Genomic DNA, 25,604 nt, shown 5'->3' on the forward strand with positions numbered 1-25,604 from the left:
TCATGTCTTGGAAGATTTCATTTTAAATGAAATGCCAAACCTTATCAGATACCCACGTTTTGATAATTCTGTGCAAATATATTTACATATTTATATCATAGACAATGGTTAAAACTAGAGCTTTTTTATTGTCTCAAAGAAATTTCGTAGCAATAATCTTTTATGTATGTTTTGAGCGGTCATCCTCTAAATTAATCTAAAATGTGCCATATGTAAAAAAAAAAATAATTTCTCTATGCCTAACACCATCCAAACACAATACATGTATCCATTTAAATTTTGCTGTAATTGCAGTATAAGTTAAAAACAAAGACCTTGGCCCGTTCTCATATTATATACATACAGTGAAGAATATATTGAGTAATCAATCAATCTATTTATGTACTCAGAACTACGAGGCTCGTATCGACGCTCTGCAGCGTCAGGTCGAGGAACAGAGCGTCACAATGTCCATGTACAGTTCCTACACACCAGATGACTTCCATAACGATGAAGATATCTTTGGTAAGAATATTAACTTAAACGTATATCTTTGAAAAGATTTTGATCAATTTGGTGAAAAAATCACGGTATTTTTATTTAGTATTGGAACATATGAAAGAAATATATAACTATAATAAATATCCTAGTATCTGGTTGTCCGACAGTGAATCCCCTGTTTGAGACAGAGTGTTGGTCAGCCCGCGAGGTGGGATTAGCGGCGTGGGCCTTCCGCAAGTGGAAGTATCACCAGTTCACGTCGCTGAGGGACGACCTCTGGGGAAACGCCATCTTCCTTAAGGTAAGTCATATGAACACTTAGAAGTGAAGAAGGTAGTGAGATATCTTGGGAAAATACGTGAAATAACTTTGATACTATTGCATCATTCACATTAATAAGCCCAAAATTTATGTCCAATAAATAAATTAATGACAAAAAATTACGTAGGAAGCGAATGCTATATCCGTGGAACTGCGGAAGAAGGTGCAGTTCCAGTTCACCTTGCTAACGGACACTCCATATTCTCCACTTCCCGCGGAACTGGCTCCGAGGGACGAAGCTGATGATGAGTACAGACCTTCAGCACCAACGGTGGTAGCCGTCGAAGTGACAGACACAAAGAATGGCGCCACCCATTACTGGACATTGGAAAAGCTGCGGTAAGTCCCACTATACTGCCCTGACGTAGGTTTGAATTTGGAACGTTTTTGAAATATGTGAAAGGAGTTCAGATTACAGTTTAGAAAAAAGACTTGACATGTAAGGTAATGCGAAAAAAGGCTTTATGCTTTAGTTTTTTTATATCTGAACTCTGTTTTGACATACGTTTGTTGTTCTGATAGTCCAGCTAGGTTTGGAAGGTGCATTCGTAGGTTCAGAATAGAATATATGGTCATATGTTTATAGCTATAACGTATTTTTTATATTTATTTTAATATATTTAATTTTAATATGTATATTTTTTTTTGCATTCTGTTGAATTATAAAATCACAAGAGATTTATGATATTCTTATAAAATAATATCTACCCCTTACTGTGGAGTGGAATTGTGTAAGGATTTTTTAAATTATTAAGACTTTATATAAATAAGTAAATAATTCTGATTATAGAAATTTTAATATATTTTATTATTTTTTAATTTTGTAATTATAAAAAGAGATTACTGTAGCATTCGAAATACTCATTTTGATAAAAAAAAATTAAGAAATCACAAGTACATTAAAAAAAAAAATTCAATAAATTATATTAAGGTGTAACACAAATGCTTTACAAATATCTGATTTTACTGTTGTATTGACTATATTTTTATAAAATTATTTTCTATTTCTAATTACTTTTTTTGTCTAAGTTTTTTATCTTATTATTTTTCCTATTATTTTCAAAGAACGCTGTAGCCATTTATTTTATTATTATTGTGTAATAGTATTTTATAATTGAATGTAAATTATGTAAAAATACTAGTTACTTAGTGTTAGATAGGTCTACGGTTTGTAAGTGTATAATATATATGATAACGCTTTTATATTTTGCTGCTTATTATTTTTTGTTAAACCAGCCTTTAAAATATTTTATATAAAATAAATATTTATGCATATATATATTGCTGACTGAGAGGACTATATAGACAGGCCTTATTTAGAGAAGTCGACAAATGGGTTTATAGTTACAGTTAGGAGAAAAGGGTGCATAATTTTATATCATAACCAGTGAAAGAGGGTGCATAAGTCTAAGGGGTTGGGGGGTGGGGACAAGTGTTCGAATGAATGGGTTATTGTGTTTAGACATCGGCTGGAACTGATGCGTCAGATTTACAACATGAACGAGGACGTCAGGGCTGTCACCGAGGACTTGCCCGACCCTGACGTACTGCAATGTATAGCGGCCTGCTCCAACACAAGACTCTCACTCGCCAACCTTCTACCATCGAGGTTTGTGAGGGTGGAAACAAATTTTATATAAGGGGTTAGGGAGATGCGTTTTCATTGGAGTTACGCGAGTCGATTACGCGCTGTGCAAGAAAAATGTCGAGTGGATAAATCCAGTTTTGTAGTTTGAAATGATGATGCGATGGGAACAACAGTTACAAATTGTATATTCCTTTAAGACGTCATATTTTTTTTATAGCAATACAGAGAATATTTTAGTGATACCTATAACATTCACAAGATACATTTATTGTTTTTCATTTTCGAATTATTTATGATTGTTTTATCTTACTCCATTTTTTTTATATATTATTTTATTATCCTCGCTGTTATTGTCCTTGTAACATCTCATTTTGAATGTGACATATCATTTTGAATTTATAACTGAAGTTATCTATTGGCAGAATATTTTTTCTGCACGGCTTACTTAATTTGTCTTGTGGGGCTTTAGTGAAAATGCATCCTGATAGTTGCTGTGATAGGGGAACTGTTTTGTTTCTGCCTGGAAAAGATAGATATAGAAAGACAACGGCTAAGTCACGCTTACTTCACTACGCGCTGTACTGGAGAGCCTTATTTGGATGACAGATGGACATTTTATACGTGTTATATGTTAAACAGCAAAACGTAAAAGCACAACGCATAGTGCATCGGCTATATGTGCTCAGAGAATCTAATTCCAAATAAGTGTTACTGTTTTCATTTAGTATTCGTTATCGGATGTGGCTATGAATTTATCGTGACGCCGTTCCCGGGCAATGGAAACATTGAACATTTTCTGATTTAATGTATCTTTATTTGATTATATTTTGTAACGGTGTTGGATTCTCTATCAGTGTATCGTTGTCAGTTTTTTTTTGTTTTAATTTCATTTTTGTCGCCATGAAGCTTAAATGATATGAAATCATTGTTTAATTTAGAAAATAAGTTTTCTGTATTGTTTTTAAATGTATATAGATGTGGTTAGATAAAAATCATAGGTCTTGCAAAATAGGTTTTGGTAAAAATTATTAAAATATTCAGTTAAAGTTATTTGCTTGCATGCGCTGATGCTTTAGATGCATAGGATAAAGTGAAAATTTAAATAACCGCATCAAAATTTTTAATTTAGGCCGGTTAATATTGTAATATAAATGACATTTATGTCCAAAACAGTTCCACTTTAATTTTTGTATTATGATGTCATCAATATTTTAGGCAACGTTTAGAGCTGATGCGTGAGATGTACCACAACGAGGCGGAGTTGTCACCAACCTCGCCCGATCACAACATTGAGTCAGTGACCGGTGGGGATCCCTTCTATGATAGGTTCCCCTGGTTCCGTCTAGTTGGACGGTAAGTGGCTTTGATTGAAGGTACTTCTCTAATTTTGTAGTTTATGATTGTAATCTTGAAGTTTATGATTATTTAATTCGTAGGAGCTTCGTATACTTGTCGAACCTCCTGTATCCGGTTCCGCTCATTCACAAGGTCGCTATAGTGAATGAGAAAGGAGACGTGAAGGGCTACCTGCGGGTCGCCGTACAGGCTGTTATCGACGCCGAAAAAAGTTTGTACAATAATATCGTCTGTAAATAATAGCCCACTGACGTTCTATTAATATTAATCATCTGTGCAGATAATGCTGAGTTCGTTGCTGGCGTGAAACAATCAGCAAAAATATCATTCGATGATGACATCGTACCCGTACGGTCCAGACTCAAAGCTATATCCAGTGTTGAAAAGAACAACGTCATCAACGCTATAAATATTGAAGACAGACCAGAGCAAGACTCTAACATCAAGATAGAAGGTAGTTTCAAGTTAAAGATAGTTTTTTGTAGCTAACTCTTTGCTGTTATAAATATAATATGCAAATAGACCTAGAAAGATTTTAAGTAATCATCAATAGATAACTGATAATTACTGATAGTATAATTCTCAGACTAGGCGCTTATTTTGTCATATATGTACCATATTGCTATAGAGCTGGCAGTAGGTGAGTGTGATGCAGATAGCGGCCGTGGTGACAGTTCCCTGGCCTCAGAGCTGAAGGATGAAGATCTCCCTGATCACTTGACGCTCGGCCGCGAGTTCACATTTAGGGTGACAGTGCTACAAGCTCACAGCGTGGCCACGGATTACGCTGACGTGTTCTGCCAGTTCAAGTTAGTTGGATTTGTTTGTATATGAATGATTTTTTAATGAAACTATCCAAAGGTACTTATTTCCTTCCATTCGTGAAATGAAATAATTTATTTTGTAGCATTTAAATTTATTTTCAAATTGCTCATTAAATTGAGTTATTAAATAATATGTTGACTGTATAGTTAATTTTTGTATTACGTTCTCAGCTTCCTGCATAGAAACGAAGACGCCTTTTCAACTGAACCAGTCAAGAATACTGGTAAAAACACGCCATTAGGATTCTATCACGTTCAAAATGTACGTATAAAAACAATATTCACATAGAATATTTATAAAAGTAACGATATTTTTTAAATATATAATTTGATTTTACAGATTACTGTCCCTGTAACGAAATCTTTCGTCGATTATATAAAATCCCAACCGATCGTCTTCGAGGTATTCGGACACTACCAGCAACATCCTTTACACAAGGTGCTTATATCAGAATGAATACATACTTAAACACTTTATATGTTTCTTATGAAATCTCTTGTTTTTCTATTGCAGTAAAATTAATTAGATTATTATTAAGTTGTATTTCTGTGGATCTTATAATTTATTACGGTACAGGACGCCAAACAGGACGGGCCCGTGGGCAGGGCTCCGCCCCGTCGTATGTTGCCACCGTCGCTGCCTATATCAGCCCCGGTCCGGAGCCCTAAGTGGGGTGCGGCGAGTGTAGCGCCTCCCTGTTGCTCTTCACACCTGCACTCGAAACATGATCTGCTTGTTTGGTTCGAGATTTGTGAACTAGCACCAAGTGGAGACTATGTACCGGCTGTGAGTATTAATGTTAAAATTTTAAATACCTGTACATTCATAGTCATAATTGCAAATGATGTTGAATTTCTAGCTAGGATAAATAACGGATGGTAGTTAAAATATTTAAAAAAAAAATCTAAATGAAAAAATGTTTAGAAATAGGAATAAAAAAGTTATGGTAATTCATGGATTTTATTAGAGCGTTTCACCAAGGTCCTATACTCAATTGTAACAGGTGGTAGAGCACAGCGACGAATTGCCGTGCCGGGGACTGTTCCTCTTGCACCAGGGTATCCAACGTAGAATTCGCATCACCATCTTGCACGAACCCTCATCTGATCTGCAGTGGACCGACGTCAGGGAACTCGTTGTTGGTTTGTATATGTCAATTATTTATTTTGATGATGTTTTGATATAACTTTGAATTTAGTAACGTTATATAGAGTAATTTTTTTGTATTATCGTATTTGAAAAGTAAATATACATATTATCTGCAAGGCTACACTCACCTGGACGAGTAAAAGGACTCGGAAAGATATATGTACTAGTTATAGCGTATGTAATATGAAACTTTAAATGTGGTATTCTGACAGGTCGTATCCGCAACACACCAGAGGCCAGCGAAGACACGGACGGAGACGAAGACGGAGCACTCTCTCTCGGACTGTTCCCGGGAGAGAGACCCACTCTTGATGACAGGGCTGTTTTCAGGTAGCTGGAATATTAAACTATTTTTTTAATAATCGTCTTTCTTACATATTATCTGATATTCGATTTTTACGTTAGATTCGAAGCCGCTTGGGACAGCAGTCTGCATGGTTCGCCACTCCTCAACAGAGTCAGCGCTAACGGCGAAGTAGTTTACATCACACTCAGCGCTTACCTGGAGGTTCGTTTTATTATACTGCGTGTAAAACACCCATACAAATATATTTACCGAATTACTAAAACAGACTTCAATGAAATTGCCGGAATTCAAAGGCCATTTCTCTATATGCTTATTATTATAGATAACAGACACAGATAAAATACATTGAATTTGTTGGGGACCTTCAAATAATCTAATGTAATGCTTTTTTTATTATCTGTAACTATTTCTCATCAGGTCGAGAACTGTGGTCGTCCAGCTATCATAACCAAGGACCTGTCTGTGGTGGTTGTGGGTCGAGAGGCTCGTACTGGCGCTGGTCGTTCGCTACGGCGGGCTCTGTTCGGCTCCAAGGCAGCTCGTGCGGATCGTCTCACTGGACTTTACGAGCTCAGTCTACACAGGGCTTTGGAACCAGGTGAGTTAATTTTTTTTGTTTATTGGACGACAATAAGACGGTCCACTTAGTGGAGGCACTTGACATCTGTAAATATTTATATTCATTATTGAAATTAGAAAATATATTCAACTTTAGGTATAAAGAAGGATTTCCTTAACAGGACTTCAGTCCATTAAGGTATCTAGACTCTGCCACCTTTAGTGATACCATATGAATGGAGCATATTTAGCCATAATTTAATTCGTAACATTAAAAACACTATAATATATTTTACCTGTGTCATCTAAATGTAATAGAAAAATGGAGGAGTTAAATAATTTATAACTATTAGATGCGAATTAACATTATCACAACATGGGGTATTTGTGAATTATATGCGTGTATCCCGTGTTTATTATATTTTTGTTTTTACGTGTGTTAAGTTTACGATGGAAATATTTGTAGCAACATTTAACTTTCATCGCAGGAGTGCAGCGTCGTCAACGCCGTGTGCTAGACACTAGCGGCACCTACGTCCGTGGAGAGGAAAATCTACACGGTTGGCGACCGAGGGGTGACTCCCTCATATTCGACCACCAGGTACCACCCACCATCCCCCACCACCCGTCCCTTAATGTATTAAATGGTAAACTCACGTTTGACTCGAGCTGACTGCATGTTCAATGAGAGATGTGCTGTCGTTTTTATTTGTGGGTAGTATCGATATTTAGTTGCTACGCTAATGAATATGTACTAACACTAACATTAATGTATATCTTTTTCCGACAACAGAGACGTATCTGGCGCAAACTGTTCTATGATTGGCCGCTGGACGTTATCGATAAATTTCAGGTCCACAAATTTATTTCGATAGCTATTTAGTATGTGCGCATCACCCATTCGATGTTTTCATTACTAAATAGCTAATGAAAAGTAATTTGTGTACTGGTTACGTGTCCGTGCACATCACGCATGTCGTTTTTTGTACGCTTTGATAATGTAAGGGCGCATCTGCATTATGACATTGACATGTGACGTCATACAAACACCATGACGCCTGTCGGTTCTAAATATATTGAATCAGCAATTTTGTTGATCAAATCAGTTGTTATTGTTATCGATAACGTCCGAGTTGTATGTTGGATGTGATGCAGTGTAGATACGCCTTAAAATGCTTCAATTCTCACACATTCCAAGAGCACATCACGCTTCATCATTACGTTGGCTTTATTTGGGATTATGTAAATGTATAATGATATAAAATAATTGATTGCAAGCAAAACATCAATCCATAGAAGTTTTATTGTAATAGTCTAAGAGTCGACTGAAGCATTTCTTACCATTTCAGTGGGAGTTAGAGAAGATGACTCGTCTGGAGCAAGTCAGCCGCACGAGGCACTTCTTGGCTTTACGGGAACGACTACGACACGGACACGAGAATACGGTCGCGCCCAACGACTTCACAAAAACTGAGAAGGTATGTCTATACTTTTCCTATCATTTTTATATGGATATAGTTATGAGACACGTCTTCGTAAAATATTTTTATTTTGGACAAGTATCAAACAACATGTATTAAACAGATTTTCTATATTTATAAGTTGTTTTTAAATCATAAAATCCACATAATACTAGGGCTCGACCTGAATAAGTAATTATCTATATTTTTATTTAAAAGTTATTTAGTTAATCTAATAAAATTCTTCCTCATACAGGAGGTTTCCAATATGGCGGCTAAGGCTGCGTCAGATTGTGCTCACCTTCGAGATGAGGCGGTGTACGAACCTTGGGAAATGACTCCCAGGGAACGGGAATTAGCGACCAAATACATCAAGCTCATACAGGGTACGCTGGGATCATTATTTGTAATTAAATTATTATAAACATTTTATCTAATAAGACTACAAATCAAATATTTTACGACTGGTGAGCTCAGTAAAAGAGCAATTTGTGATTTGTTTAGATTTTTTATCTCGTTTGCTTGGCCAAATTGAAAAGACTTTTTAATTATTCAAAATTGCATTCCATAAACAGCAAGGATAGGCCACAATAAAGAGGTCGAGACGGCCGTATCACCCGCCACGCCAGTTGACGAGGGAGTGTCGGCTGATATCTCTACACCAAGTCTGCTGTCCTCCATACATAGCGCCAGCAGCTTTGAGTGAGTATAATTGATGGAAGTATAGGATTTTACAACTTTAAATAAAAATATTACTTATTGTGTAAAATAAAAAATGCATTAAATTCAAATTACATTACTTTTACCACCTTTTTTTAAACTTATTTTCGTTTCCTTCTTCACTTATGTATATTTAATCGACATCTTTTAATTTATAGAAAACAGCTACCTTAATATCAATATATAAAACTTAAACTCCCTCTCAGGCTGTGCTCACCGGAACGTGCACTGTTGGAGAAGGCTGGTGGTGGATGGGGTGGGGGAAACGTGAGCACCGGCGGGGCTCAGTTCGTGCCCGACTGCGAGGAGGTGCGGGTGTCCGCGGCGGTCGCCAGGCGCGGCTACCTCAATGTACTGCAACATGGAACACACGGCTGGAAGAAACGATGGCTGGTGAGACAACAGTTATAATAGAAATCAAAAATTATATTATAAAATTTTTGCTATCTAGTTCCGAAGAGAAGTTTAAAAATAAATGTGCCTAATGAAAATAAGAAGGGATAGAAATTGATATTTAGTGAACTCATAATGTTTCCTTATGACAAATTTTATAGACATTGCTTACAAGTCACAATGATGCACCGTTTACTCTCGCTCCGTCTCTTTCTATTCCCCCTCCCCAGGAACGTTGAACGTTTAACGCGACCTTGTTGGGAGTCGCATTAGAAGTTTCACTTCAAAAAGAAATTGTCAAAAATTATATAATAAGTTACGTTCTTGATTTTATCTTCTCCGCTTCTTATGTCTCTTCTAAAATGTTGTTACGAAGTATACCTAAAATTGCACGGATAACAGGTTGTCCGTCGTCCATACGTGTTCATCCATCGCTGTGAACGTGATCCCGTGGAGAGAGCCGTGATCAACCTGGCGCACGCCCACGTCGAGTACTCCGAAGACCAGGAACAGATGGTCAGGATGCCCAACACCTTCAGGTGAGAACACTCGTCATATACATGCATACCTCACTGGTACAGAGAGGAGCTTGGACGGTGGAGGTGAGCGGTTAACGCGCTTTAGATAGGGACCCCTTAAACCTACACCTGTGACCTGGGTCGCAAGTCCCAGGCACTGTTGAAGCTCCTCTCCCTGCGAAACGATGGACCGGCCCCTGCAACGTAAATACATGGAACGCTAAGAATTCTTTTCGACTTCAAAAATTATACCAATCCAACATCAAACAACAATCAACAAAGTTAACTTATTGATTCCAGTTTTTTGATACTCTGTCCGTTCGACCGTCACTTGACTTGATAGCTGTAACAAAAAATATTAATAGAAAGTAATAATCGACAGTGTGGTGAGCAAGGAGCGCGGTTACTTGCTGCAGACTCTAGGAGACAAGGAGGTCCACGACTGGCTGTACGCCATCAACCCCCTGCTAGCCGGACAGATCAGGTGCGTGTTCCTTACATAACTGACCGAGTTGATTATCGTAGTGACTTTGCTCCTGTTCTTCGTTTATTAAACCTTGTTATTTTTTTTGATATTTTTGCTTAAAACACTTGATGACCTCTTCCTTTCTATTTTATGTTTTTCGAGCTATGAAATTAAAATTTCAGTTGTGTACTTTTTATTCTGAATTATTTCTTAATATGTCGATGGAATATCAATAAGTAGTATAAGATAACAAAGAGGCATCGATGTTGGTCCAAATGTATATACACGCGTGAAGGTGTCGCTCAGGTCGCGGTCAGCGCGTCGCGGGTCGCGGGCTCCCGGGGGTCCCCCGGCGCCCGCAGGGCCCCCCGCGCTCCCGGTCGGGCCCCCCGCGCCCCCTCTCGCATGAGACGCCCTCAGCATGGAGTCTATCCTCGTTTTTTAAGTGCGTGGCCGACGGCCGCTTGTACGCGCACCGCCCGCTGCGCTCGCGGACTTCATATAGATACTAAAACAGCCTCACAGTAATCGCTCGTATATATCTCTATGTAGCTCCCGTATCGCCAAACTTTATAATCGATTCTCAATGACGTCACCATTCGACATTTCATATATAATCTAAAGTTGATCGTACGTGGATGATACACCGAGCGCTGATTATATTTCTGCGACTGGTTTGGTGAGCTCAGTGATCTGTTGTGAGAGGGGTGGGGACGGTAGTTTTATATTTATATATTTGTCCTGAATTTTATGATGTATCAATTAATTTAGCATATCCAATTTATTATTATATGGCATTTAATGCTGGATACGGTCTATACGTAAACATATGTTGTTATATTTTTTTATAAAGTCCGTTATAGTTTTTAAATGGACGGTGGAGGTCGTGGGACCAAACCGGTGCAAAATACGGAACGATGGGGTAAATGATGTTAGAAATGAAATAGTTTTACGGCGGCTGTTTTAATATCTTATGTTGGACGCACATTTTTTTTGTATAATTCAGTTTTTTTATTACAAATATATTTCAAATTACATTGTATTATGACGTCTTTGCACCATTGCCTGTCGAATATCTTGCCAAATATTAAAAAATTAAACTGTCAAAGTCCAAATAGTTTCTTGTCCATTTTTTTTTTAACAGTAGTCTTAAGTTTAAAGGTGCAAGGACTTAAACATATGCCAATTTTGTGAAAGGTTTCCCTATGTTATTGTAATATTATTGTTAGGTCTCAAATGTTGCGCACAAAAACTGTCGGCGATATCTCTATTAGACTCCATTGCGTGTTGCGAGGTCAACGAACCTGCTATGACATGACGAAATAATGAAAATATCTTTATAGATTTTCTCTTAATGTTATATACAATATAATGTAATTTAACTTGTATATACGTATGACCCGAGCGGTAAGGATAAAACTTGGTGGTCCAGCGTGCTCAGTACGAGTTGCTACGTTAACGAGGCTACTAACAGTTTCTAAGTTAACGTCAGACTGGTGCTATACACGCAGTCCGTCAGCGAACTCGAGTGACGTCATACGTAAGGTTTGACTTCATCTAGTATTGGTTGTAAATACATAATATATTATGGCAATGTAGTTTTAGACGAGTCGTTTCAATGTAATCGATGGAATGATTTGATTTGTGTTGTAGTTTATTCTCATTTCTCAGTCGATATGGATTGTATAAAGTAGGTTAATGCGGTATTAACGGTGTAGGGTTTAGAGCGAGTGTCGTCTATAGAACAGTCACAAACCTTTCCCATCTCGAGTCAGGTGATGTCTCTGATGGCAACCCTCGTCTCAGGTCCCCAGAATTGTGTTATACACACATTCGTTTCACAATATCTCATTATATCATTGTAATTTTTATCAGACATCATCCCGCACAGTAGCTAGAATAATTTTTGTGACCATAGTATCTTTTATGACATCTGATTTATAATTTAGTCATCGTTTCTTAATCTTGTTACCGCTTGATGTTGAAAGGAATAATCTTCACTAAATTATAGCTTCTAGGTGAGGTTTTTCGGAATAAAACATACGAAAATATTTCTATTTCCAGATAATTTTGTAAGCTTAAGTAAATTTTTAGTAATTGTAAATAAATGTATCGATTGATCCGTGTTTAAGTTACAGAAATTTTTGAAGAAAAAAAATAATATATGAAATATAATCGTTGCTTTCTCGTACGTTTTGAATCCATTCACCGGCTTGCACCTTGGATCTTAGACTCGGCTAACACTAGATAAAACAGTTTAGATTAGAAAATAGAGTTAGGATCAAAAGTATTATCCAAATGTAGACATGCTGTGTGTTATAATATTTCTTAATATTAAATAATACAATAACTGTCGTCAAAATTATTAAACTGTTAGTGAGACCGATGTTATTGTCTATGGCGCAACGTCAAATGTCATACTTGTCACTTGTCAGTCGTCGACGTCATCTCTGTTGGTGTTTAGTGAGTTTGACGCTGTGCTTCTGCCCTATTCGTCCTTTTCAATAATAAAAAAAATAATTAATCGTTTGTTTGTTCATCGTTCACTACAAATGTATCGCTATAGATGTACCTCCCATAATGTTAAGGTATGAAGGGATCTCGGGTTTGATGAAATTAATACTTTTTATTTCTAGTCATTTGTTTGTAACATTCCAAATCTGTATTTTTTTTCCACTAGGGTGTATTTTGCATAGCAAAATTATATTTATCTCGTGGGATAGAAGCTGGTACATGAATACGGGGATGGTCTAGAACGTAATGGTTTGACTTCAATATAAAATGATTGGTTTGCATAGCTTCGTTTCGCTATACTTTCGTAGTTCAAAAATGAAGACCTTTTTAAATTAGATATATCAGCTTAAGCTGGAGTAAATATATTTTTATAGAGTGTACTCTAAAAGCTATACTGTTATTTTTAGAGACATAGCTGTTTTCTAAAATTATGTTTACTTGTTCTTGTAATTTATTTTTAAGTATAAGTTAGTTGGAATGTTGGGAGCTGCGCCGGCGCAGGCGCGGGGAGGTCCTTGTGATTTCGATAGTGATTGTTGTTTGTTAGGCGAGAATGATATTTGAGGATTATATTCTATATAATTTATGAATTTCATTCAATTTATGAGAATAAGAACAATGTAATAATTGGTAATATTACTCATTGCTCTAAATGTACTATCAAAATATATTATACACTGTGTTAAAGGTCATAAATAAAATGCTTTGAAAATTTCCATATTGTTGTTTCTATTTTAAATATCCCTAACATTCCTTCCCTTATGTTAATAAGTGCTTGAAAATATTTTGATTGTTTTACAAACATTGACTTAAAACTGCGTTTGTATTAAAATTCAAACAAATATTTTAATGCCTGACATTAACGAAATAAACTCAATATCATTGAAGCTTTATTTCGTTTTAGTTATGATTTGAGCTTTAAATAACAGCTTTGTAAAATTTTTCTTCGAACCCGTTCTGTGTTGAAACAGACAGATTCGTAAAGTAACGTATAAGTTGTATTCCTTCGTATTGCGTATTTACTGTATTTTAAACTGATAGTAAAAAGACGAATCACTATTAGGTAATAATGACATTAATTTATTAGCGTCTCTATGAAATTGTTGACATTCTTGATGATTGATTAGTTTATTCATTTTTCAAATAGGTATAAAAAAAATTCAAAAAATAAAACTTTGAAATATGATTATTTAGATTCCATCTCGTATTACTTAAAGTATTCAAAGTGAGGTATTTTTGAATAAGTTGACCATGATAAAACAGAACTACTTCTTTAAATTACTTTACAGCATTTTTTATCAACAATTACATGCATCGTGATCATTAAATATTATCAGACCTACTTACGAACTGTGGATAATATAAAAACTACGTAGTTCATATGAAGTTAAAGAAGTATTGTTACTTTAAAATCAGATTATTTTCATAAATGGGTAGTTCGAAGTTCATTGGTTATGGACATCAGTTCTATAACCTTAAATAATATTTACGAGATTTTTACCAGTGTTTATTTAGAATTTAGAATACTATGAAAAAAATATTGAGTGGAGTGCCTCCGGAAGAAGTGAAACTTCGTAATTGTAAACAATCTTATCTCCTATATTTGAAAATAAAATTCTTCCCTAATGTGTATCAAATCCAACTAAAAAAAATGAATATTATAAATAAATTAAAGAACAACTAATTAATATAGAACAAATCGCTCCTACTTTATACATTAGTGTATCTTTCTTTGTCTCTCCCTCAGCGTAAAACATTTAACGCAACTTTGTTGGAAGACAAGAAGACTGTCTGCAAACAAAACTTGAGCCACTCATGAGTCCAGCTCTTATCAAAAGTGAATGCATCACTGACATTAAGTTACCTATTAGCATGTATTTTTGTATCCTCATTTTTTAAGGTAAATTACCTTTTGCGTCGAGAGGTTCCATTTTAGTATTATTTGGCAATAGTACCTTATTATATTTAATAGAAAGTTATAGAATATTGACATAAAAATTGTGCAATTCTTTCTTCTTTAGACGAAAGTCTTGACATTTCACGAGAATGTTGGTAAGGATGTATGTTGGATTCTCTTTTATGTATTCTGAACGGATCTTTAAAACTACCTTACAAATCAGAATAACTTGTTGGTGACAATTTATACTTTCATTCGTTTTATCTCGGGAACACATCATAACTGTCGCTTGGCAGACTAGTAGAATAATTTTCTGAGTTTCTCCAAGATATTAGATAGTGAAAATGGGTTTTTCGTAATCTCAGTAAAAACTCCTATGGTACGTGATTGGTTGTTTTATATTTTTCTACACTTATTTCTTGCTGTGCCATTATATTAAATTTTATTTAACAGTAGTATTATTTTGTTTCTATATTACGTAAAATTAGAATGAAGCGTGCTTCTTTTAACCGACTCAAATACACTTCTGTCCAAAGGTATGTGAATCCAAATTCGAGGGTAGACGAATAACTTTCGAGACAGCATTTATATTTATTACACTAAATAAAACCAAAGTTTCTTTTTAAGTGTGTTTTTTATCACAAAGCATAATAATGTACTAATATGAATACAAGGAATGTATATACAATATGGATAAATAAAGCGGTCGGATGTGCACCTCATATGCATGTAGGGAGTAAGACGTAACGTGTTGAGCATTGAGATATAGCTCTTAGGAAGCTGGCAAATAAGACTCACAATCAAACATTTCAACTTAATCACTAATCGGGACACCTCGGGTACAGCGGCGAGGGGTCTATTACGTTATATATGAGAGTAAGTCAGGCGAATGGGTTTAAATTCTTATCATAGTCGTCTTCGGCTAAGGGGTTCGTGGGATCGTTGTCTTCGTCTGCGAAAGGATTCTTCGACTCGTCGTATGTGTCGAAGGGATTTTTGCCATCGATGATCGCTGAGGATATTTTCTGTGGAGGTTTCGTCCGGGAGGTGTTTGGGGACTGTTGAGGGGATCTGTGGACTAAGGGTTCCAGTTTGCTCATATTGGCTTCCAGGCTGGAACTGTACTGATGCTGTTCCAGGAGGCGCATCCTGCCTTCCGGTACAGGAATCACCGCCGTGCCCTTCGGAGGTATTTGCTTCAAAGCGTTCTGGACATAGACTGCGCATACACAAACAAAAATAAATTTTCATATGCAATGAAACCTATATAATAACAGTTCTGTAGGGGAGAGCGGAGCGGAATCTGAAAAAAATTATCGCAATCTATCTGACTAAAGACATTTATAACGAGACAATCAATTTACATACATTGTTATTTACCACAAATGGATCTTGTAAATATTATTTTAATAGCTTTATATATTATATTAAATTATTTCTACAAAGTGTGAACAAAAAAATTTTTAAACATGTTTTTATTTGAACCTTGTTTACTTTGTCCCTCCTGCAGCCTGAGCTTCGCTTCAGCGCCCGGTCCGTAAGTTGGGACAGGTGCGGAGGGTACAGTCACAACGGATGGTACGTAAGGTACAGTTGAGGGTACATTGAAGGGTACGGGCTCCGGCGCCTCAGTCACCACAGTCAGCTTATTGAACAAACCTCGGCCGAAGTACTCAGATACCACAGAGAAACTGGTGAAGGGGAAAATTTAAGGAGTTATTTATTGCAAGTTTATATGTAATTATTATAAACAAAATATATATATATATTGTTTATAATAATTACATATATATATATATATATATATATATATATATATATAACGTAGGATATTATATGATACGTTTTATTGACAAAAAAGTGATTTAATATATTTTTTAGCTTTTTTTATATTTTTAAAATTTCCAGCGTCGTTGAAAATCAAATTATATAATTTTATAATTAAAAATGACGTATTTAGTTAAATAGAATAATCGTAATATAAATAAAAAGAATTTAATAATATCACGTTATACGGAGAGTCGGCAAAAAAATTTAGATAAAAATCCAAACTATACTATACTATAATAATTTCAATATGACGGCACAAAACGAGAACAATACAAAGTACAAAGGAATAAAATCATTAGTAATATATCATCTGTACTCGTCGTAACGACCGTCAGCCAGGAGACGGAGACAGCCGCAGACAGGCGGGGACATGCTCACAGCACTCACTACACACGCTAACCTCGCTTTGATAAGTCATAAGAATAATCAACCTATCAATAAAATAATTGAAACAAAGATAATGCTATCACATAAGCGACTGCGTGAACTGACATTAAACACATCTGTACCCTTAACACGAGTTCGCGGCGTCGTAATACAAACGGAGCGTTTTGCGTTCCTCGTTAATATGCGAAAATTTGCGTTTGAAAAAACGCTCCGTCTGTAAGCAAACTCATGACAGGCGTTTGGGAGCCGACTACCTTCATTTCCATTGCCAGTGAATCATGCTCTAAAGCTCATTATAATTATTTTCTTTGAAAGCGAATTCGGTTCAACTTTCCTAACAGTAACAGTCGTTTCCTTCTTTGTAACCTTCTCAGTAATGTTCTGTTTTCTTTAATTTAACAAAAAGGTCATTATATATTGAATTGTTTAAACAGGTGTAGTAGTTACAATGTTTCATAATTAACAATAAACTATCCGCGTTAGGTAATACGGACACCGAAACCTTCTCATCACCCCATCCCCTCCCTATCCTTCTCGTCCCCTTGCGCCCCCTCCATTCCCCCATCCCCCCTCTCTGTACTCACGGGTCGGTGTCTGCGTGTAGTCGTGAGTGCAGCTGGTCGGCGGGCGGCGCGGGCGCGGGGCGAAGCGTCGGGGAACACGCCACGCACTGGCGCTCCGACTCCGAATACGTCTCGAAACAGCTGTGCGAGGACATCGTTAGTGTGATGTATAGCAGATTAAATTAGCAAGCGACAGCGCCGTCCGCGGTCTGTGACCCGTGACGTCACAGGAGACACAGCTACCACGCCGAGCTCGATAAACAACTACCCGGAATTCTGATTTTGCGTCGCATCACAGGAGAGTTTGATCATAACCTGTTCAATAGTTTTTGTGAGAAGCCCGACAAACGTTTGTACACCCGAGATAACTTTATATGTGATACTCGCATTCCATACAACTGGACCGCTAAGTCAGGGAAAACATCTGGAATGAGTTCATCACGTTTATTCCATGTAGCACTTTCCTTGCAATCTCCGGACTTTAGCTGCCAAGATTATTAAAGCATTGTGTGTAAAATATATACATACTCCTTGTGGAAGGAGTGCTGACACATGAAGTGTACGGTGGGCAACTCGAGCGGCCTGCTGCAGGCTGCACACAGGCTCCTCTGGAACGTGATAGGTTCGTTCTGAATGTTGTGTATCTGAGTCTTCATCTCTTCTATCTCCTTCTTGTATTTCGCTGCCAGTTCCTGTTCTCTAGTGATCACTTCGTCCTCAGACTTCAAAACGTCCGTCAGGTACCTGGAATTGTATGGAATTGAGGCGACCGGAGTTGTAGCGACATGCCCAGGGTATAATAATTCCATTGCCTACTTGCGGACATCTCCGAGTGTGTAGGTCGGTGTACTCGCCAGGCAATCGATGACCAGGATGGGTGATAACAGTTTTTCAGCAGCTGAAACGTACTCGTATTTAATACAGTAAAATGATTATTAAGGTTGTAGGTTAGTGTTACACAGAGTTTCTTACGTTCTACGTTCTTGTCTGTCGTGGGTGAATTTTTGTAAGCATGGCGTAAAAATATACTAATGGTAGGTTTGTGTGTACACACCCACGACTCTGAGCAGCTCTGGAAGGTAATCTGGTGGTGGAGGTGCCCATAGTACGTCCAGCCACAAACGCGGCGCACTCCCTCCGCGACGACGACACACTCCGAGCGCGCGCTCTGTGCCGCCCGGTGTACGGAGGTGGAGAGATATCTGAGCACGCCATCTATTGATAGAACAGATGAAGTAAGAAGAGAACATGAACTTATATATTTTATCCATACCTGTATGAAATATTACTATAGCACATACATGAAACATCGGTTTTTCTTTTACAAAACGTATTTTATTTAAAATTTATATATAATGTCGTAAAAGTATATTACGAAAAACAAAACAGTTATCTAAATTTTTATTAGAAATGAGTACTATTAAAATGTAATATTGAGATGTTTTTCGTCAAAAAATCAGCGACATATTTTGTAATGTCCAAAAAATAGACAAGTAGTTTGGGCTAATATGATATAATATTAAAATTTCAATGAACTAAGTCTTAAAGTGCTCCTGTGGCGTAGCTTACAGTCTTTTCTCCTCGTATAGTTGGAGGATGCCACTCTTGAATCCCAGCATTTGGCAAATAATGAGCGTCTGATCTTTGTCGTATTTGGCTTCGGGGTCTTTGATGATATCGAGTACTTTCTGCTCGTAAATCCTCTTGTCCGCTTCAGACGACTTGGCCCTGGTTAATATGAAAATATTGAGAGTATTATACGTTGGAATTAAAAAAGAAAAAAATTTCAGTGATGGTACGATACGGGATAAAATTCGTCAAAAAAAAAAACAATAACAGCCATATAGGAGTACAAATTGATTCTGACCGTATTGCAAAAAAAAACTTATTAATTATTTCATGCTCGCTAGATAAAGAATTCGTTAACATACAAAATTGATTAATTCTTTTTGTTCCGCATTTTTTTAAACCGTGATGCCACTAAAACGTACAGTTTTCTAAACAAGGTGACGAATACAGATATACTTATAGGACTCCGCTTGTCGGAGCTACTTCAACCCCTTCTCACTTTCAATGGATATAATTTTGCAGTTCAACAAAACCTGTCATCTAAAAGTACTTTGTAATGTCGATTTAGGTCTTCATATAAAAACTAACTATAATAAAGTTATTATTCAGAGAGACAAAAGTAAAATATCCATCTATGTACAAAAGTAAGCTCACCAAACGTGTATATAATGCTCAATTAGAGCATTGTAGACGAGACTCGAGCATTGAGTGTCCTTAGTCACCATATGCTCGAGGAAGTCTATGAGACGCTCAGAATTGCTCAGGAACATGTGTATGAAATCATCGGCTACAGCTCTGTCGGGTTCTCGCAGGTTACCAGACAAAGTGCTCTCATCTACTAACGGTTTACTGCGAGGTTTGTAGTCTGTACACAGTACTGGAAGTTAAATTGCTCGGGTTATATTAACTTGTCCCTTTACGAAGTTATGGTCGAATGAAAAAAAAAAATATTTTGTACTTTTTGGACCACGTGTACGAGTTGTATTAGTCACTAAAGTTATAAACAGCACATAAAATCGTCTACTTTGTTTGACAGTTTTTCGGCTTCAGAATTAAAAGTAATCCTAGTGATTTTTGCTCTTTGTCTTTCCCAAAATGACTCTACTTACATTTCAACAGCTCGGTGCTATCTCCGGGGACGTGTTGTATCAGTTTGTGTCCGTACTTCTTCATGTACATCTCGGCGTCTTCAAACTCTAGTTCCGATATATAGTCCAGAGCCTGTTTGTAATCTTTCTTATCCTCTGTCACTATTTTCAGGTACCAGTCGTGACGCTTGTAGTTGTAAGCTAGTGACAACGCGTCTGTGGCACTCACTTGACGGACGACCTGAATTTTTTTTAACAAATTTCATATATCTCCTACCTTTCCTAGCTTTCTGGTATAAAACAGTTTTTTTAGGCAAAGTTAAATAAAACTACTTGCATCAGCTAAATAGTGATTCGGACATAAACCCGCAGATGCACATATTCTGATTTTTTTTTATTAAACTTCCGCTAAAAGACGCTAAATTTATTTATATCAAAATTATAAATTACACTGATAATATTTTGCCATAAATTTTGATCGCACGTAAAATAATATAAATTGAATCAAAACAATGCACTCTTCATTTGATTTGATTAATCTTTGATTCACCCAGCGCCATGACTACCAGTGTAAGTAGAACTAAGCCCATTCAGAAGCTGACCTCGAGTTGTAAATGTAAGGTTGGGCTTTAAACTAGTAAGAATGACTAAAATACTCATTGGTCTACATCCCATCACACATAACACCGAGCACAGTAAGAGTCAGACAAAAAAGAGAAGACCAAGTCGGAAGAACTCTTGTAAAAAGAAAATTTAGAAAATAAATAAATCTACCACGATATAAAATGTTAAATTAGAAAATATATAGACAAATTAATGTAATAGAAATCAAAATTATAATAATGTTGATAGTAATCAGGTAATCAATGATGTATTAAAGTAATGTAATGTATTAAAATGTAATGTATTAAAATGACCAAACAAATACTGAGAGCTTTTACTTTTGTAAATAGTAATAAAATCCTGCACTCTCCTCGACCCAAATACTATATAGAACCAAGAGTTAGTACACAAAATTAGTTAAAAAGGTTATATCCGTGGTAAGAAAGTGAAGGATGATAGAAGGAAAAAGTATGTAGAATGGAAGGCCCTAGAACAAGCGAGAACTGGTATGCATGAGTAAAAATAGCAAACAAGTCTCTGAACAAGTTAGAGGGGTTAGAAAAAAAAAGTCTCAATAGTTCATACTCTGGTCACATATACTATCAATATTCCTTACCTTGATAGCAACATCTACGTCGAAGTCGATGGCCTTATCCTTGGAGTTGATGAATTCCTTCAATTTCCCCTGTTGGTCGTGTTGGTCGATTTTCACGTAACACGTCAGCAACAACGTGGTGTGGTCTTCGGTGGCGTAACCCTTCTTATGCAGTTCCTCCAAATACAGCACCAAGGGCTCCAGGTGGCGGGATTCGAGGTATTTGCGTATAACGTATGACGTTTCCAACCAGCCTATCGTCTTCACATATTGATCTATCGCCCCTTTAAGGTCACCCTGATAGTTATACATTTAGAGGTTTAGAAATCGAAAATCTATTTATACTGCGAACAAATATTGCCAAAAAAAAAACATTTTAAAATGTTATGAGATCTAATATTTTCGCGAGTATTCATTTAAATGAAACTAGTATTATTCGGATTTACTACGCGGATTTTACGTGTGTGTCACACCTCGTCTGCCCGTGATCACGGTTGCTGCAAAGTAACCGAAACGTCGGGATTATGTAGTTTATAAATAATAAAATCCGCGTAGTAAATCCGAATAATACTAGTTTCATTTATTTTAAAATGTGATGGGCACCAAAAACTTTTGCAATACTAATATTAACCAAAATCCTTTTACTTATGTAAGGGAAACATTTTAATTCAGTGGAGACATAATACTTATATATTATTTCAACTATGTAATAAACATACTAATAATTTAAAAAAATCATGTAAGCTTTTGAAATACCTTACTATACAAATGGTCTCCGTAATTCTTGTATATTTCAGTCAACCCCTCTACGTCGTAGTGTTGGCTGCTCGCTATCCTAATGGCTACATCGTACAGGTTCTTCTTGAAGAGCAACAGTAACTTCGATTGAAGATCCTTCTCCTCCAAAAATATCATCTCCTTATTCTTCTGGAGAATGTAAAAGGATCCCCATTCTGTCAGGACGGCATCGATTTCTTCGAACGTCTTAGAGAATACAATGAATTTGTTCTGAATGTCCAATATCGTGATGTGATGGGATTTCGGTGTGTTTGCTGAACCGGTGGCGTTGGTGACTATCACCAGGTAGCTGCGGAACCAGTTCAACCTGACTTTCTCCCCCTCCAAAGCATAGCATGGACCACGACCCTCGGTAGTATAGCAGTAAATAGCCTAAAGATTTATATTTATCTGTTACTGCGGCTTTGTTTGGGAAATAATAATATATATAATCATAGGGCATCTTCTGTTTTAAAATCAACAAGAAGGTAAGGTTATAGTCATTGATATCTTTTGAATTTTTAGCCCCGATAAAATACTTCTTTACACTGCTCGTAAATTTGAAGCATTTTAAATGATTTTTTGGATGCTTTTCAAATATGATAAGAAAATTAATAACATTGAGACGTTCGCAAAAACAGGAAAAATCGTTTTGGGTATGATTTGAATGAATCAGCAGCGTAATTGCAGTATGTAAGCGGCATGGAAATTGCTGCCGTTTCCGCCCGGTTTACTCACATCCGGTGCGGCAACCGTCAGTCTATGTGAGTTTGCTAGCACTGAGCACCCTGGTGCTGCTCCCATGGCGTCCAGAACCACACTACGGTCGCTGGTCAACCAGCACACCATTACACAGGAACGAGACACCACGAACAACTTATCAGCACCTCTGACAAGCAATTTATTCACTCATCATTATTTTTGTATGTCGATTTGTAAAGCATATGTTCTTTATGTCGAGGAAACAACATTTAACCTATCATGAAGATTGGAACAATTTTTGGCGACTTGTGTCGTCAGAAGAGAGCATACACCGAATACAAATAGGTTAAAATTTAAATCTTTATATGATTTACTATTTTACGTGATTAGAATGAAACAAAGTACTGGCATATAGGAACAGAAAAGTTAAGTTGCAACTACCCACAAAAAAATAATGTATTCCTATTACAGCAAACAAGCTAAGATTTACAAAGGCATTTTCATTTATATTGATATTAATTTTGTTTAAAACTATTTTTACCAAGGTCAGAAATATTCTATTGATAAACACTAAATATATATAGTAAAAACCTACTTGAAAGCCAGTCCAGTTATAGGACTGGATCCAGTGTCTGGTAATGTTTTCATTTTGATTCCACGCTGTCTTGATATCTCGCCACGATATAAGGTCACTGAACCATCTTGGAAACCAACGGCTAGGAGATTCTAATAAAATTATGACAATTATAAATTAATGGCTTCATTTATTGTATAGTCTGTAATTTTTATCAAAATCTACAAACAATTAATATTTTCTATTAAAAAAAAATAAGCTCTAATTTGATATAACTATACTAACTGAATAAAACTATTGAAATACGGACACTTGTTCTTAAAATGTCTTTCTCATGTCCTAAGTTTAAAAATGTAGACATATTTTCTTTTCTTTTCTTTGTAAGATGAATAACATTAATCAACTCATTAGTGAGAAAATAAATATTGTAATGTATGGGACGGTGATCGTTGACAAAGGTTAAATAAAAAAATATAAAATCAGTTAAGAAGCATACGCTACATCCTTAACTTATAAGTACTATATTAATTTTATTTTTTAATAATTTATTATGCAACAACAAGCATTATTTCTATACTAATCACCTTATTGTCATGCACAGCTAGAGCGGTAGTTTGTACATTGTGCCCATGAGATGGCATAGCACGGGCAGTTCGAACACATTGAGGGTTCCCATGTCGGTCCACCCTCGACCAGTCCCACACTTTAATCAAAGGTGTGACACCGGACTCATCTTCCTGTATAAGTATAAAAAATTATCACATTAAAGATATGTACTTTTGTGTAAGTTATTGTAAAGTAATAATGTGACGTCAATAATGTAGGTAGGCTGTATTATATTAGGTTCTGTCATTCAGTGTTGCTACTCATTACTCAGCACAATACATATATTACGATTTTAATATAGTTTTATCGGCTACAACAAATACAAAAAAAAGCAATATGTCACACTGTTTTCGTCTTGATGGATAGCAAAAATAAATCTGTAATGTTATTCTATGACAACAACCAATAAAAAAAGTTGACTTAAAATTATTCATATGTCATTGAATGTATAAAGATATGTCATTTTAAATATTTAATATTATTATAATATATTTGAATAAAAATTTTACCTAACAACATGATTTACAAGTGACGGTATTAATGGCATAAAACAACTGCTTTTTGCTGATGAGCAATTTTCACTTCAATATCTATCCATGTAGAAAAAAATCAATCAACGTATATATTTCATTGAAAGGAATGGAATTACTATCATCCTGAAGATATCTTGGTTTAATTATGTTTAGCGATATGTTCAGCTTTGCAGATTAGCATCCAAATTTACCAAACCTTTGTCATTTTTTTCCAATCTTTATAACAATATTATATCTTTAGAACTATATTAAACAAATTTATGCCATTATTGCTTTCTAATGAATGAGAAATTTTTAATTAAATGTCAAATTTTATTCATGTAATAAAAGAAATATGTTCTTAAACAGTATTACAAGTGTGTAAATTGATTTTTACTATATATAACTCTTGTTTGTAATTTGGAAGACAAAAATTCTTAGAAATTGCTATGTGTTACTCACTCCAATAGTTACTAAGAATGGATCATGTGGTAGCTGTTGCGCTAATAGGACGGTCATCTCGTAAGCTTTGAATGACATTATCTCCCAGGAGCGGGATATCAGATGAGCCCACCCTGTCACATCACAGAGTATTACGTGGTTGTGACCACTTGTAGCCACTGTTACATTGGTATCCTGAAATATTTCAATTGAGTTATTATTAAATACCACAACATAACACTCTACAGATTATACGTACGTTGTCGTAAATATTTTATTTTAGACAAAATTTTCAAAGTTCATCTAATTTGAAAAAAATAATGGTAGGATTATTGGCAAATAATTTCTACAGACGAGAAAACGACAGGATTAAAAGTGTAATTTATGATTATGTATAGATGAATTTATACTCTAATATTGTGTTACCTGCAAGCACTCAGCAATCTTTCCATTGTCCAGGTTGTTGTGAACATCAAAAAAAGTGAAACGACGCCACTGGAATGTACATAAATCAGCGTTAGAAAAAAATATTGATAACAACACAGTGCAATCAATGTGAATCACTTTAAAGGTGAAAATTGTATTGTAGTGAACATGGCAGCTTACCTCTAAAAACGCCATTTTAACAATGTTTGGAATTTAATATCATTATCAACCAATAGTTTTTTTTAGAATAATTGTCCTTTCCGATAAACGTACAAAACGAATTAATTGTAAACATAACATGACAAATTTTTTATCATCTTAAAATATGACATTGACATTTAATGTCTCTGAACAACTGTTGAAGCGATAGACTTGTTAA

At 35.9% G+C, this 25,604-nt stretch overlaps 2 protein-coding genes across 16 annotated transcripts in view; one reads left to right on the forward strand and one right to left on the reverse strand.

The window, feature by feature from the left end:
- LOC116771413 (kinesin-like protein unc-104) overlaps window positions 1–13,373 on the forward strand; it is a 50,461-nt gene extending 37,088 nt beyond the window's left edge. For 5 of the 15 annotated variants that reach the window (XM_061523141.1, XM_061523139.1, XM_061523142.1 and 2 more), the window contains 23 exons: window positions 390–504; window positions 648–781; window positions 929–1,140; window positions 2,264–2,410; window positions 3,605–3,742; window positions 3,826–3,956; window positions 4,026–4,199; window positions 4,374–4,554; window positions 4,741–4,831; window positions 4,910–5,008; window positions 5,147–5,356; window positions 5,574–5,712; window positions 5,932–6,049; window positions 6,125–6,227; window positions 6,444–6,624; window positions 7,073–7,185; window positions 7,934–8,062; window positions 8,301–8,430; window positions 8,620–8,746; window positions 8,971–9,157; window positions 9,560–9,696; window positions 10,058–10,159; window positions 10,437–13,373. In XM_061523141.1, the coding sequence (XP_061379125.1) occupies window positions 390–504; window positions 648–781; window positions 929–1,140; window positions 2,264–2,410; window positions 3,605–3,742; window positions 3,826–3,956; window positions 4,026–4,199; window positions 4,374–4,554; window positions 4,741–4,831; window positions 4,910–5,008; window positions 5,147–5,356; window positions 5,574–5,712; window positions 5,932–6,049; window positions 6,125–6,227; window positions 6,444–6,624; window positions 7,073–7,185; window positions 7,934–8,062; window positions 8,301–8,430; window positions 8,620–8,746; window positions 8,971–9,157; window positions 9,560–9,696; window positions 10,058–10,159; window positions 10,437–10,653 (3,315 nt within the window). In that variant the 3' untranslated portion in view covers window positions 10,654–13,373. The remainder of the gene's footprint in view (window positions 1–389; window positions 505–647; window positions 782–928; window positions 1,141–2,263; window positions 2,411–3,604; window positions 3,743–3,825; window positions 3,957–4,025; window positions 4,200–4,373; window positions 4,555–4,740; window positions 4,832–4,909; window positions 5,009–5,146; window positions 5,357–5,573; window positions 5,713–5,931; window positions 6,050–6,124; window positions 6,228–6,443; window positions 6,625–7,072; window positions 7,186–7,933; window positions 8,063–8,300; window positions 8,431–8,619; window positions 8,747–8,970; window positions 9,158–9,559; window positions 9,697–10,057; window positions 10,160–10,436) is intronic. The other 10 variants (XM_061523148.1, XM_061523152.1, XM_061523149.1 and 7 more) reach the window with 8 other exon arrangements.
- Window positions 13,374–15,167: 1,794 nt separating this feature from the next.
- Window positions 15,168–25,604, reverse strand: LOC116771128 (vacuolar protein sorting-associated protein 11 homolog). The gene is made up of 17 exons (XM_061523203.1): window positions 25,406–25,604; window positions 25,226–25,294; window positions 24,821–24,994; window positions 23,825–23,977; window positions 23,262–23,392; window positions 22,703–22,853; window positions 21,944–22,357; window positions 21,209–21,484; window positions 20,011–20,230; window positions 19,556–19,778; window positions 18,902–19,060; window positions 18,387–18,547; window positions 18,149–18,230; window positions 17,861–18,076; window positions 17,354–17,473; window positions 16,038–16,243; window positions 15,168–15,771 (listed from the first exon to the last, which is right to left on the reverse strand). The coding sequence occupies exons 1-17, from the start codon at window positions 25,418–25,420 to the stop codon at window positions 15,434–15,436; spliced, it is 3,108 nt and encodes a 1,035-aa protein (XP_061379187.1). The 5' UTR covers window positions 25,421–25,604; the 3' UTR covers window positions 15,168–15,433.

Source organism: Danaus plexippus, chromosome 17, assembly GCF_018135715.1.
Source record: "Danaus plexippus chromosome 17, MEX_DaPlex, whole genome shotgun sequence".
In the NCBI taxonomy this organism is placed as follows: domain Eukaryota; kingdom Metazoa; phylum Arthropoda; class Insecta; order Lepidoptera; family Nymphalidae; genus Danaus; species Danaus plexippus.

Excerpts from the sequence above, each read along its gene's own strand:
- LOC116771128 (XM_061523203.1), bottom strand. Across the intron at positions 22,854-23,261 it reads ATAACTGGACTGGCTTTCAA|AGGTGCTGATAAGTTGTTCG; the intron begins GTAGGTTTTTAC and ends ATTGCTTGTCAG. Across the intron at positions 20,231-21,208 it reads ACGTAGATGTTGCTATCAAG|GTCGTCCGTCAAGTGAGTGC; the intron begins GTAAGGAATATT and ends AAAAAAATTCAG.